Source organism: Nuphar pumila, chromosome 13 (genome assembly GCF_984573655.1).
Source record: "Nuphar pumila chromosome 13, dmNupPumi1.hap1.1, whole genome shotgun sequence".
Lineage (NCBI taxonomy): Eukaryota > Viridiplantae > Streptophyta > Magnoliopsida > Nymphaeales > Nymphaeaceae > Nuphar > Nuphar pumila.
In genome coordinates, this window is record NC_143261.1 from 83,213,663 (window position 1) to 83,229,008 (window position 15,346).

The 15,346-nt window shown below is 35.0% G+C and overlaps 1 protein-coding gene across 2 annotated transcripts; it reads right to left on the reverse strand.

Moving 5' to 3' along the window:
* Positions 1-1,503: 1,503 nt before the first annotated feature.
* LOC149818909 (heat shock protein 90-6, mitochondrial-like) lies at positions 1,504-11,252 on the reverse strand. Of its 2 annotated transcripts, none has more exons than XM_089984465.1 (20): positions 11,098-11,252; positions 10,156-10,389; positions 9,909-9,982; positions 9,351-9,476; positions 9,165-9,258; positions 8,951-9,034; positions 6,172-6,315; positions 5,958-6,071; positions 5,599-5,658; positions 5,425-5,496; positions 5,135-5,239; positions 4,889-5,029; positions 4,692-4,784; positions 4,508-4,585; positions 4,056-4,310; positions 3,424-3,526; positions 3,172-3,346; positions 2,284-2,389; positions 2,101-2,190; positions 1,504-1,951 (listed from the first exon to the last, which is right to left on the reverse strand). In XM_089984465.1, the coding sequence occupies exons 1-20, from the start codon at positions 11,197-11,199 to the stop codon at positions 1,772-1,774; spliced, it is 2,430 nt and encodes an 809-aa protein (XP_089840591.1). In that variant the 5' UTR covers positions 11,200-11,252; the 3' UTR covers positions 1,504-1,771. The 2 variants fall into 2 exon arrangements, with proteins under 2 accessions (XP_089840591.1, XP_089840592.1); XM_089984466.1 differs by having other exon boundaries at positions 10,156-10,359; positions 11,098-11,233.
* Positions 11,253-15,346: the final 4,094 nt, after the last annotated feature.

The window sequence follows — 15,346 nt, forward strand, 5'->3', positions numbered from 1 at the left end:
ATGCAAAGCCATATGGTAAGATCAATTTCACACTCTTGCAATAATCGATGTTATCCATAATTGACTCCTTCATTTGAGGTCTCTTGCAAATTGATATTATCTATAATTGATTCCTTCATCGACTCCTTAATTTATGGTCTCCTGCAATCATCAATATTATCCATAACCGACTCCTTCATTTGATTTATCATTTGTTGATCTTCTTTCGTATTGCATTTTTTGTCCACAAATGTAGCTTTATTTACTATATCACCTCTATTCAACGGTTTGTTGGATTCATTCTTATCGAAAATGCTTTTAATGTTGAGTTACTCATTCTGAGACAATAAAAGTGTTCTTGTCTAGTGTTTGCATCGACCTGTTAAAACACTATTATCAGTGTGTTGAGCTTTTGATTTATCCACACTAACAACTTGAACATAAATGTTTAAAACTTGTGTATTTTGATTTAAAAAATAAATTTTAAGTATAAAAAAATAAATTTAGCATGCATTCACCTAATAAATTGCAAAAATAAGATTAAATTATGCTCAATAAATTACAAAAATAAGGATCAAAATACAAAATACTTAAAATTTAAAGCATACATGAAAAAATTTAAATTTAGTATTATTCACTCAATAAATTACAAAAATATAAAATAAAATAAAAATTTCCTAAAATGTAAAGCACATAAAAAAATTAGATGTACCATCATTTACTAAATAAATTATAAAAATAAAAAATAAAATAAATTTTTTTTAAAATCTAATGCATATCTAAAAAAATCAGATTTAACGTCATTCACTCAATAAATTATAAAAATTAAAATTAAAATACAAAACTCCTAAAATCTAAAGCATATTTGAAAAAAATAAGATCAATAAATTATAAAAATTAAAATTAAAATACAAAACCCTTAAAATCTAAAATATATTAAAAAATTCAAATTTAACATCTTCACCACCTACCATGCCACCCTCTCATTGGGAGTTGTCTGAACCCTTTCTACCTTCCCCGCTTCGGCTACTTCCCCAGTAGGCATACTTGAGAGCTTTGGTATAAGTTTTTTTAACACATTTTCTTGAAAAGTTAAAGAAATGCACTTTTGGGATTAAAAGGCTTTAGAGAGTCTTTGTATTCCCATCAAAGGACAAGGATCTCTCATTTCGATGAAAAGCAAAAACAAAAAACATGAAGAGGGTTCCTTTCTCATTTGTTATGCGGGTTATTGGTTTGCAGGGCCACTTGCGACTCTTAAATCAAATTCTATTTGGAGTCGCATGAATCAGAATCTCAAAAGGACCCTTCTGATTCTCATGCAAATGTGGAAAAAGCTTTAAATTGCCTTGGAAGAGAATTTGGCTTATCGCCTGTTGAAAAAGAATAGTTTTCCATCATTGGTTTTCTGATGGCCAATGAGATTCATTCTCTCATTTGTACGAGAGTCTGAATCTCATGAGACGCTGCCAAACATGTCATCAAGGGTCTTCTTTCAAACATTTTCCATTCGTTTGCAAACCGTTTCCCAATTTGATTTCCGATCTGTTCATTGACTTGTTTTTAGTGTTTTCCAATTTCATGCTGGTCGTAAAAACCACATTCCCATTTCTGTTTCCCTTTACAGGACCATAACTAGATGGGCATAGAAAAACAGTAGCATTGCTTAAAGCCTTGAACCAAAAGCTTTAAGCACAAAATTTCATTCCATCCTATCTCAAACGTTCTTACAACTACCCGTATTGATACCCTCTCAACCTAGAAAAAATGAGACCATCATCATTAGTTCCTTTTATTTCTCACCAGCCCTCATAGGCTCCACAACCTCAGCCTCGACGGTGTCCGGGCTCTCTAATCTTTGAGTACGATCCAGTGGCTGCTGAACCTCAGCGCTTGAGGCCGTCCATTTCCCAGCAAGTGCCATGTTCATCATCTCATATATCTTTGAGCCTAACTCCGATGGATTATCCGGCTGTAATTACACAAACACCAAACAACTGAGATCATTTAAAAAAAATGAAGGCAAAAAATTCTGATTTATATATGCAAAAGCAACAAGAATTACATATAACAATATAAAATTGAATTGTCCAACACACCAAAAGTAACCAAGCGACTCACCGTGAATCCACTAGATATCAAAGCAGTATCATACAAAAGATCAATTGCTCTTAGTGCTTCGGGGTTATCTGGAGAGCTTCTACAGGCAACCTACATCACCAGAGAAGTGAAGGAAAATGTTTCACATATCAAGCGGGCTAGTTATATCAAAAGCAGAAAACTTAAAGAGCATCCTTAGCTTACATTCAAATCTTTGATAATTGGATGTTCAGGATTTATCTCGAAAACTCTCCTACTTCGCATGAATTCCAAGCTAGATGTATCCCCCAGGGTTTGGGCCTTCATCAATCTGCAGAGATGTCCCATATCAGTAGAGTTCAAACTGTCATGCATTTAGATCAATCGCTGCTAAAGCTTTCCGCAATTTAATCGATAACATGAAGAATAAAAGGATTATCGTTCAGTGGTTTCCCATATACAAGATCATTCAGCATGAACCAGCACCTCTCCCCTAGCAGTCACAAATCTCTATCCTCAGGAAAATCTAGGTGAGGGAAAATCTCATGATAATTTGAAAAATCTAGTTTTCTTGGGAAGATCCCAGTAAATATCAGTATACATTAACAAATAATATATTGTGAAAACTGTTTAATAATGGGCTAAATCCACAAACATTTCAATATAGGTGTTATTACAAAATATCATGCTATTTTCGAAAAAAATATCATTTTTTGAAAATATCTCGTTCAAATTGTGATATTTCCAAAATATCAGTGATCTTTGTCAGTCACCAAAATGAATTGACAACTCAACCTCAGGGCAACTATGTCCGGCATGAATTATGTCATGATTGGCAGACAAAGGACATCTCACAATTAGTTCTTTCTCTATATATTGAAAATATCTTTAAAATCGCAAATTTTTCAAAATATTGATGACTCTTCGTGGCAAAGTCCCATAGATGGACTGATTGCTCAACCCCATACAACTATGTACAGCATGAATTACATCTCACATCTAGTTCTATAACCACACATTTAACTCAGGTAGGCTCAGGTATTTCTATGTTGTTGAAATGGGAGCAGCAACAATTTTCCAGATTCGATTTCTACAAGCAGAGGAGAAAGTTACCTCTCCATGTTAGCAGACCAGCCAAATTTACCAGAAACAAGAACACAGGGCGATGTGCTCAGGCGGTTAGAGATTTGAACACTGGCAACCTTATCACCCAGCCTCTTTTTAACCCAATCACATGTTTTACCAAACTCCTGCTTGATTTCTTTCTCTTTTTCCTCATTCTTATCACCTGACAGAACATATCAATGATAAAGAGCTAAAATCAAAGGAGTAAAACAGGAGGAATTAGATGAAAAATACACATACCCAGATCGAGGTCCTCTTTGCTGATATCTACAAAAAATTTTTCCTTGTAGGTTTTAAGGTTTTGGATGGCAACTTCATCAATGGGGTCAATCAAAAACAGCACCTGCAAAATTTTTTAAGAGGCAACAAAATCAAATAAAGAGTTACCACATCACTGTTATGCAGCTAGAAGAAAGGAACAAAAAGAACAGAGAACATTGTTATCCAGAACTAAGAATCTTAGGAGAGACAAGAAAAACGGAAACAACCTATGGGCTCTGTCCCCTCGGAAAAGGATTTCCCCACATGACAATGCATGAAATTGAAACTTTGTTAGCAACTAATGAAAACTAGAACTGGAAACCAAAGGATCGTATCTCCAAACTGATTAGTGATACAGGAAGGCAGCCTAGATCACCATTCATTATTGTATATCATAAAGAAACTCTTTTTTTTCCACTTAGAATGCTGAAGATTCCAAATCCAACCATCTGCCACCCTAGGTAAAATATATATTCATCCATCAATGAAGTTCAAAGTAATAGGTGGACCAAGACCAACGGTACCTTGTGCACTCTAAAACACCTTATCACTATACCATGTCAAACCTATTGTAAAAGTTTTTCTTCCTTGAGACAGAAAACAAGATTCACCTCAAAATCCTTCTCAAGAAGCTTTTCCAGGAATGGCGTGTTCCTTGCACTTGCAACACTGTCTGCAGCAATATAGTAGATATCCTTTTGATCTGCCTTCATGTTCTCCACATACTCATCCAGGCTGATGAGTTCTTCCTCACTTTGAGATGAGAAGAATCGAAGAAGTGGTGCAATACGTTTGTGATTAGGATGATCCTCAATACAGCCTAATTTTAGGTTCTTACCAAAATTCTCCCAGAATTTGTCATAGTCCTGCAGCAAAACAGAAATACAGGAAAGATGAATGAAGTCAAAATAGATGTTATTGGGAAGTCCACACTGCCTGATGCACAATATCATGTTTTCTAACAGAACTTTCCAAGACTTTGCATGGTCAAGAATGAACAGATGTGTGGCTCCCACACAAGTATGAACACAAAAAGGATCTTTTAAGCAAAGAAAGGACATACATCTCTGTTCTCACTCTGAGATATGCCCAAGATCATATCAAAAGCCTTCCTAACTAGCCTCTTTCTCATTATACGCACCTGAGTAGAAGATGAGAAAGCATGATTATAATACAATTTTCAAACACTAGGAATATGCCCAGAGGACATGAAACAAAAAAGAAACAGAGAAATAGATGCAACTTACGATACGACTCTCCTGAAGAAGTTCTCGGGAGACATTGAGAGGAAGATCGTTCGAGTCCACAACACCTTTCACAAAACTCAGATACCTTGGGAACTACAGTCAAAACATAACATCTGAGAAGCTATTGCACATATTAATCCCTCAATATAACTCCAAAAAACATAAAACTAAGCACAATAATAATTTCAATCACATACAAGTTCTCCGTCAAAGTCGTCAGATATGAACACACGTTTAACGTAGAGCCTAATGTTCTTTGTCTTTTGATTAAGCATGTCTTCTCTGCCTGAAGGAGCAATAGCAGGCACAAAAAGAATGGATCTAAATTCTACTTCACCCTGCAAACAACAAGCATCATCAATATAAAAAGCATCATCATTATAAAAAGGTAAGCAAAACAAAAACAAATCAGGAAAATCTGTCTAACATAGGCAAGTTGCTACCTCCGTTGTAAAGTGTGATGATGCTAGTGGATCCAAATATTCATTAAAAGTCTTCTTGTAGAACTCATTGTAATCCTCTGTAGTGACATCTTTTGGATTCCGTAACTGCAATGACATATAGTACATAAAGGCATTTAGCACTTTTTCATATGAAATTTGCCATAATTGTGACATTCGACAAATCAAGGTGAATTTGAGTTTGAACTTCAGAAGTCAATTTCTGTGCAGCTCCGTAGCCGACATGTCAAAATAGAAATGGATCACCAGATCCCACAGAAAAAACATCTTACCCATATAGGCTTGGTCTCATTAGTCAATTCCCAGTCCCAATACCTCTCAACCACAGTCTTTGTCTTCTTTTTCTGTAAGCCAAAACATGCACACAAGGAAATGTAAATGGTAATTTTCACATTAAATAAGGCATCTAAAATTCCAGTAACAAATGTGACTGCTTGACAAGTCACCTCAGTCTTGTCATCTTCCCCATCCTTTTTCGCATCTTTTGGATCTTCATCAACCTCAACCTGCCCAATTTGTCATATTCAAACAACAGTTGCTAAAAACAATATTACAGTAACAGAGACTGCTGGATGCCATGAATAAATAGCTAACTTGAATGTGCTCCCAGTAACATAGACTTTCCACCTCAAGGCTTGAATCAAACCTCACATATACCATTAAGTTTTTTAGCCTTATGTCCTGGCCAGTTCTTATCTATTTTCTATTTTTTTATGCTTCAAAAGTCAAACTACATGAAGCAACTGAGTTGCTGAGATTCAAGATCACAGAACTTTTAAACCGGAATATGAAGCACTCAGTATACCTCTTTTGTATATCCCTTCTCCTGCCAGGTGTATATTGGGAATGAGACAAACTGTGAGTAATTCTTCACAAGCCTCTGAATCCTTTCAGGGTGTGCAAAGTCCTTATCATCCCGCTGTAAGAGGATAGAAAACACAGCTTTGGATATCGCCATAACACAGCAGGGAACTCCATGACATAACATGGCATACCAAACAAAGAATTGAATGATATACCTTCAAATAAAGTGTAAGACGAGTGCCTCTTGGGATAAGTTTTTCTGGATCTGTCTCTTCTCGGATGGTGAAGGAGCTTTTATTAGCCTCTCCTTCCCACACATACTGCTTATCAGATTTGGGGCTTTTTGTTGAGACAACCACCTGGAAACGAAAGGGTTTGTCTTTAAAATAGATTATGGAAAATGAGACAGCAAACCCTGAGTAAAATGGCAAAACGAGTCTCAGCAAGTAAGAACAAAAGTTGTTATAACTTAAAATACTCCAAAAAAAAGCATCATACAGACAACATGCAATCATGAACAGACTCTTGATTCAATTATACAACATGCTGCATGAGAAGATTTTACCTTGAATGTTAACCTATGAATCAGGACATGATTTAAAACTTTTAGATAGAAATAATTTAGGCAAGTGGAATGGAAAAGCATAAATAGCTAAATACTCAAGAAAAACATATTACTCTGCAAGTTTGAGGTCAACAAACAAAAAATGACTTTCAGGAAATCAATGGATATGAGGAAAGCTTGACGAGAGACTAAAATAAGTATCTACCTAAAGGAGGTTCTCCACTCACAAAGATCATACTCTTGCACGCGAAACATTTCTAGCCAGAAAGAAAACTTTTTCTTTTTCTGCAGCTCCGCTTACCCTGATCCAATGGCTGACAGAACAGTAGGTGATGAGATGAACAGTAATGGTGAATTCTATCCTGGAGTCTGCTTCCTAGGAATGACTTCTCGCAAAAGTGAAGACCTTAATGTTCCCAAATGATTGGAAAGCATAGACAAGATAAGAGCTTACTGATTGGATTCAAGAAGAAATTCCTCTCTAACCAAAAACATATCCTGGACAACAAAACACGGTTCTTAAGCAATGTTGTAAGTATCATACCATATCGTACGATATGGTACAATACGTATCATTACTATGGGCAAAAGCAATATGATACACACTCCTATCGTGATAGGAGTCTGTATCATATCCATATCGATGTATCGTACGATATAGCCTGGTATCATGTTGTATTGTATGATACATGGTGTATCATACGAAATACTTTCGATGCACTTTAAGAAGGGCCGAAAATATTTTTTTTTGGATTTTAGAGACCTCTTAAGGGCCAACTTCCTCATTTGTGTAGAGGCCATTAGAGGGGTATTCATGCACCCTATGAGTCGTGAGAGCGATTGGGGGGGGGGGGGGGTGATCCGTGGGCAAGAGAGGGATTTTGCAGTTTGCTCAAGAGTGTATTTCCACCATTTTTCCACTCAAGTGGGTTAATGTAAAAATCTTTATTATGAGTAAAATTACAAAACTACCTTCCAAAACAAATCACCTTTGGGGCTCATGCCGCCCGAACCCCCACCTTATGGGCAGAGGGAGTGTTGCCCCCCCTACAACCCCCCAACCAACTTACAACGAAGATTATCGATTTATATCAAGGTTGAAATCTGGCTCCACACTCCAACAAAGATGGCATCAGATGATCCAGCACGCAATGGGGCACTCAGATAATGAGTAAAAACTGAGTGCAACTATTGCCATAATATTTTTGTTTATGTAATATGAAAGTAAGAGTTTTGTTATATGTTCTTAATTGCAAGATATTTAATATTTTGCATTGTTCTTGTGAGATAGTTGATGTTTGATGACGTCTTATGCAACTCATAGAGACATAAATGCTTTGTATGTGATTTTATTGTTGTATTTTGTGCAATTCATTATTGTTTCATGTTTTATATTTTTTTAGATTTTTCATTGTTTTTTCTGTTTTTTCATGATTTTTGAGAGTTTTTGAAAAAATTTTATTAAAAAATTATAATTTTTTATGATACGATACAATTCGTATATTGTTTTGGGCTCAATCAATATGAGTAACAATACAATACTTACAACCTTACTCTTAAGAGACAAGGATATTTATAGCATTGAGGGAGACATGCAATGTGAACTATGACTTGTGTGGCAAGATATATCAAATTACTCTTAGGAGACGAGGATATTTATAGCATTGAGGGACACATGCAATGTGAACTATGACTTGTGGAAAGATATATCAAATTGGTCAACACAGATATTTCATTTTCGATAGGGATGGAGATACCTCATTGCTATAGTCACAAATATTGGTATCAGCTATATCTCAACAAGGCTATTTCTCACGATTTTATAGGTTTGGTGATAAATCTCAGGAAAATCTCAAGACTTAAAAAATATAAAAATAACAAAAATAAGTAAGAAAATATCATGTTTAGATAATAAAATACATATATAATAAAAAATAAGTAAAAATGCTAAATAAAGAAGAAAGACACATTTAAAATATAGAAAATAAATAAAAACAGTAACAATAATTGATAATATCTCAATATTATCATAAGAATATCACGATATTATGGTGATAATATCATGATATTGTCAAATTGCCGATATTTTATCTATAATATCGTTTGCTGAAAAATACAATGATAATATCACGACATTTTGAAAATATCACCGTTATCTGTGACTACGTTCATACATACTCCTTAATAGCAGAATAAAAACCCAAAAAATAAGGTACATACATCACCCATTAGCAATAGATTTCTTTTAAAGATGAAAGTTTTTTTTCCCAAAATGATCAACAATATCTGAGTGGCCCTGAACTTTGTTACACAAATAAGCTTGCTGACTTGGCTCCAAACGGCATTTTCACAAATTTTTGATAAAACAGTGATCAAGCACACAAGAGGGAGTGACAAATAAGACCATAAAGGGTGTTCACAGGGTGCACCTTATCTGACACAAGGAATGCCGAGTAGAATCCAACACCAAATTGACCAATTAAGTTGTTGTCAGCACCAGCTTCTTTGCTATCCTGCATAATGATGAGGAATTATGATTAAAATTAAGCAACACAAAAATTAGCAATCAAGAAAAGAATGGAAAAGGGACAAGAGAAAAGAATGAAAGGAGGTGGAAAAGGCATTCCTGTAGCTATGCAGTACCTTTATAGCCTTTAAGAACTTGGCTGTTCCACTTTGTGCAATAGTTCCGAGACATTCAACCAACTCTTCCCTGGTCATTCCAATTCCAGTATCCCTGCATGCACAACAAAAGCATGTGAAGAACTTAACACTGATAAACCATTGAGAGTATCTTCACAAATTACAGAAGCATATACAGGGGCTTACGTAATCATAATTATCCCATTGTCTTTGTCTGACTGGATGCGTATGTCTAATTCAACAGCAGCCTGGAGAAGTTCCTGATCCGTGACACTCAGAAATCGCAGTTTATCCAGTGCATCACTAGCGTTGCTGGAATAAAAGCATGGTGATGACATACAGTAGAAAACAGACACCACAATCTCCTTATAAATGATAACAATAAGCATGCTATCACTTCAAATGGCAATAAAGCATAAAATCATCATGCTGTAACAAAAACCAAAAATTGAAAGAACTGTCTCAATTGAATGCATGCTGATTCTGTGGGACCAATTTCAAAATCCTTATGCTTTCTTGCTGATTGCGAGTTACAAAAGAGTTAAAACCATCAATGATCAAACGTTAGACCAATTTGTTACATGCTTTATAGACTAAAAGTCAAAACGTGAAAAAAATGAAACAAGAAATTCAGTACCAATCTGATTCCAATGCAAAATTATATCCATGCCACAACCTTTAATGCTGAAAACAGATTGTAAACATGAAAGCAAAAAAAAGAAAGGACTCAAACTAAACGAATACCTAATCAGCTCCCGAAGGAAGACCTCCTTGTTGCTGTACAAGCTATGAACTATCAAGTCCATAAGCCGACTAACCTGCCTCGTAAAATATGAAAGAGCAAGTGAAGGTTAACAAATGAAATCTTGACAGAAGGTCAAATTCGAAGATCCAAAACTATTTTTGATCAAAAAGCATGTGCCACTCCTAAAACTATGTCCCATCAAAATGTATTCACTGCCCCTAAATTTCAAACCAATGTGAAACACACCTCAGCTTGATATTCAAATTTCTGAACTGGCAGTTCTGAAGCATCAGAGGCTGCCGCAGTCGATTCATATCGGATGCTACAAAGACAGCCATTCCTCGCATTTAAATTAGAAGTAGAAATAGGTACCCAGAAGGCAGTTTTCTGCATACAGTTAGCCCCATCTCTACTAATACCAGTTAATGCAGAATACCATCTAGACGGAAACTTTGAGGGATTGTCATCGTGTTCAGACACCTACAGAAGGAACATCCAAACACGAACAAATTCATAAGAACAACAGACGATACAAAGCACTTGTTCACGAGCATTTGAAAAGCAACGAACCATGCATAAGAAAAGGGTATGTGCGTGTGTGTATACTTGCACGTGAATAGACCGGGAACTGCAACCATTAACCATCAGTAAAAGCTTGGAAGTCGTAAAAAATTCAACAGCAACAATAAATCCTGAAGCCAGAACTCAGCCTAAGAAAATCTTTCAATAACCCTAATTTCATACTTGACATAGCAGGAGAGGAAAAAAATAAACACCAGAGTTTGGCATTTTCGTACTCGTATTGACAAATTAGAAGATCAAATTTGGAGCAAAATTCATGACAACAAGCACTATATAAGAAAGAACAACCTGATATGAATATCTACATAAAAACAACATCAAGAACCACACAAAATGATCCCTTTAACTAGTAAAATAACAAATTTACCGCAAGTATATCAAAAACTAAGGGCCAGCTTTTCCACTATGTTCTTCTTATTTCACTATTTCTACTAACATACAGAAAAATGTAAAGAAAAAGACTTCGCGGGAAGAACAAAATCGGTCAATGAGGTTCATAAAGATTAAGTCACCAAAAAATAGGAATTCAGAATTCAGATCGTCGAGTTAGATCTCCCGAACAATGAGACGAACCAGAGAAAGGGAGAAGAGGTTTTTAGGGTTTACAGAGTTCCGATAGGCATCGGCGGAGGGAAGAATGGAGCTGATTCGTAGTTGAGCGCTCGTGCGCAGAACTGCGGAGATGGAACGCCTCGAAGCCCTGTACATTCTGCCCTACACCCTCTCTCTCTCTCTCTCTCTCTCTCTCGTCGACTCCTCAAGGAGAGCACAGGGTCGTTAGGGTTTTAACAGGGTATGGAAGTCTCTAGAGTTTCGGAAACCCTCCATTTCTTGGGACGAAACTACCCCTCATTGATTCACCGTCTGGAAGGAAATATAAGAATAAAACAGTCATTTTCCTCATTTCATCGTTCTTCCGCCGTCAAACCGAGGTCGGAGTCCAGAAAATGTCGGCGAGGGAAAATATCGCCATATTTTGAAAATGGTTTTTTTTTCACAAAAATTGATTTATTTTGAGTGCTGGTCCAGAGGTGATTCTGAATTATGAATCGGGCCTAAAAATAGACCCAAATGCGACCCAATTTAATTCGGGTTAAGGTTCGAGTATAGCTAGAAATTGTGAACCCATATGGGTTAAACGAGTTTGGGTATAATGGGGTCAGATCTTTAACCAACCCGCTTTAATTGGGGTTTGGGTATAATTAAAAGAAGCAAATCCATATAGGTTAACAAGTTAGGGTCTTTATATGACGGGTATTATAGACCTAATTACTCACTAATAAAAAATATATAAATTAATAGAATCAATTGTTTATTAAAAATATTATATGCTAACAAAATAGAAGCAAGCTTAATAACTATTCTAAATAATGTCAAAATCCTAATATAAAAAAAAATATTCACGCCAACCAAACATTTTAACTTGAAAAAAATAATGATATATTATATTCAAATGTATCAAATTCAAATGTCACTAAATTGCTAGCACAGTTTTGAAACCCATGGATGGCATCCCTTGTCGTTGTATTCCTGGTGGGCATGGGGGACCTCAAAAGTTTTACAATGGGAGACCAGCCAATGTGCGTTTGATAATGGAGAGGGGATTTTCCCTTGAGCTATAAAAAAAAATGTATCAAATTCTACGAGTTCTAAGTGTTATCATGGGATTCACTTCAATTTGACAATTTATTCAACTAGTTCTTGAGTGTTATTCTATTGATAGAGATTATTTAAATGCAATGCATATTATTTCTAAGTTTATCAACATCTTTAAATGTTTAATGGAATATATAATATTTATCAATTAGACACTTTAGGTGGATTGAGTATGAAGTGGATTTGGTATGGGTCGTTTCAAGTATGGCTCGGGTATAAGTCTGTTTTGGTTCTAATATATAATTGGTTCAGGTACAAAGCGGGTTTATACGAATAATCAGGTCGGTTTGGTTTTAAAGTATGGAGAACCATTTGGCTTCAGGTATATAATCGGGTTGGGTTTGTTTAGGTTTGGGTCTTCGTTTATAATACCCAAGACCCAACTCATTTTCACTATGGATGCATATTTTTTTTTACGAGTCTACCAAACCCACGGGTCTACCAATAGGATGGTCAGGTTGCACGATTGAATCAACGGGTCGGATTTGGTTAAGATCCAGGAGAGTCCAAACCTGGATCTATCTTTGAGATGTTGGTACCAGGTCCGAACATGGGTCTTATAAGGATCACATGAGCCAAACTTGGTTACGTTAAGACTACAGATCTAAATCCAAGAGAAGATCCAGATCCAATTCATCATAACCAACACAAAGGCGCCAAAATTTTGAATTCAAGATAAGACATTACCTCACCCAAGAGTATAGCTGAATACATATCCAAGTCACTTCATGGACTCATTTAAATGTCACGTATCAAGGAGATAGTTTAGCTCTCTTCCAACTATATTCCTATCATCATCTTAATTGTAACTTACTCATGTAAATTATTTATACTCACCATACAATGAAAATGAAAAACATGAGTCTTTACACTCACCTATTAAGAGCTCTTTTATGATATCTGAACACCATGTTAGCTGCCAAACCTCTATTCATACCAATGGCATCAAACACCTATTTCAACTCTTTCGGGTAAAGAGTGTGACAATCTCACCATCTATCGCAACATCATTGGTGCCTTATAATATGCTACACTCACTTGACTTAACATCTCATATGCGGTAAATAAGGTATGTTAATGTAACGCTCCAAAATTTTAACCCAAAAATATAGGATTTTTTTTATACAAACCAAACTAAACTCTAGGGGGTCAGTTTGTGTGCAAATATTAGTGTTTAATGACCCACTAAAACTAAGTTCGAGAAAGAGACATTCAAAGATAAGAACCCTTTATTAAAAAAATAAAAAGACATCGAAAAACATTTATTTTAGTTTTAGTTAGAAATTTCAGGCGGATTACAGGTATTTAAACTCATGAGATTAAGTTCAATTTTCATGTTGAACTTGGGTTCAGGTCTAACTTTTGATTCGGTTCCAACTCAAGAATCTGAAATATGAATTAATACTAAGAAAATATCATTCATAAATTTAATTTAATTGTTTGAAATAAATTATTTTTAAAATAAATCCTAGATCTAAGAATTGACTCATGTCACTACCCGCAACATCCCGTCATCGCTCAGCTTCCTACTCATTACCTAAATATTGGTAATATAGGACTCAAACTCATCAAGTTTCAGTAGAAATATAATAACAATACATATGTACAGAGAACTCGACATGCATTCTTTAGAACATGTGCAATGTAGTATCATATTATAATGCATTTCAATTAGACAACAATAGCAGTTAAAACCATGCAACATATTTCAAAACAAGAACATATCCATAATTGAGCTTTCTCATTATTAGGGCATATTTTCATTACAAATTTTCACACAAAATAAATATGATCAAGTTTATTTGTTTCTCTTTCTTACTACTTCTTTAGGCACACATAGGTTAAGTGTTCAAAAATAGAAGAGACCACATAGGTATTTATTATACTATGTATTTTAGTTTCCCGAGTGACTTACTGAATCTGCTCTAATGATGCATCTTAATACTTCTTTAAAAAATATGGACCTACCACATAGGACACATTGGTAGCCTGACCCCCTAAGTTTGAGGACTAGAGACCAAGTGAGATGCCCTTGCTCTCAAATAACACATGATGGTCCAATGGATACCACTTACCTTCTTTAAGGCAAGTCAATCTGAATGAGTTATTGAGTTCTCTTTATTAAGGGTGCCATTGCATTTATCATATGTATTATATATCATTCAACACTCAATGACTTAATAGCCCAAGTACCCCTTTAGGGTAGCTTTCAAATTATCTTTTATGGCATGTGCATCGTACTATTTATTCATGGTAATTAAACAATTTTATTAACTCAAAAAATTTAATAACTCATTTAGTATGCTCTAGTGACTTCAAACTAGTCGAGCATCTTGCCTATAAAGGTGATACCCAAAATATTATGTGTGTATGTATTTTTCATAACTTGATACACATTTAGCACTCCATGAGTTCTCATCAATTTCTTGCTCGTTCATGAGCGATCCCGTGTGCATGCATGATTTTCATGTCTTACAACATAATATCATCGCATGCCACATAATATATTCATGCACTCGTAACACTAGAATGGTTCCTTTCAACCACAAGCTCAATTATCAGCATATGTATGCATGTTTTTTCATGCCTTACAACACATCATAACATAATCATATGCAATATATCAAATTCATACACTTATGACACTATATTGGTTCCTTGAACCATAAACTCATTTATGAAGGTTCATATGTACATCCATGCATTTCATGTCTTATTGCATATAACAATAACAAATAACATTATGTTGTATAGCATAACATCATGTTGTATATCATAATATCATGTTGCATATCATCACATCATGTTGTAAATCATAATATCATGCTACATATCAATATATCATGTAGTACATTAACATAGGATTTTATTGTGTGGTCTTCAATATACAAACTAACACATATCAAAATTTCAACCATAAATCATAAATAATTTGGGAGCAATAAATTTTACAAAAACATGCAGCCTACACAGATTTTCTATTGGGACAAAAATTTTATGTCGACTTGCAGATGTATCTCCCAACCCTAACTCAATTGAATCCAAATTTGATTGCTTTCATATATCTAAAACATCCTATTTTTTTTTTTAAGATTTATAGGTTCACTGTTTGGAGAACCACATTTATTTTTAAAGTTGGTCAACCATTTTCAAGAAACACATCAAAAACTTATGGTTTTTATAAAAAATACTAAGGACA

What these genes read in the sequence shown, in the direction of transcription:
- LOC149818909 (XM_089984465.1), bottom strand. Translation starts at nt 11,199, where the DNA reads ATGTACAGGGCTTCGAGGCGTTCCATCTCCGCAGTTCTGCGCACGAGC. An exon ending in AATTTGAATATCAAGCTGAG is followed by an intron (nt 9,983 to 10,155) that starts GTGTGTTTCACA and finishes TTTACGAGGCAG; the next exon opens with GTTAGTCGGCTTATGGACTT. An exon ending in AGTTCTTAAAGGCTATAAAG is followed by an intron (nt 9,035 to 9,164) that starts GTACTGCATAGC and finishes ATCATTATGCAG; the next exon opens with GATAGCAAAGAAGCTGGTGC.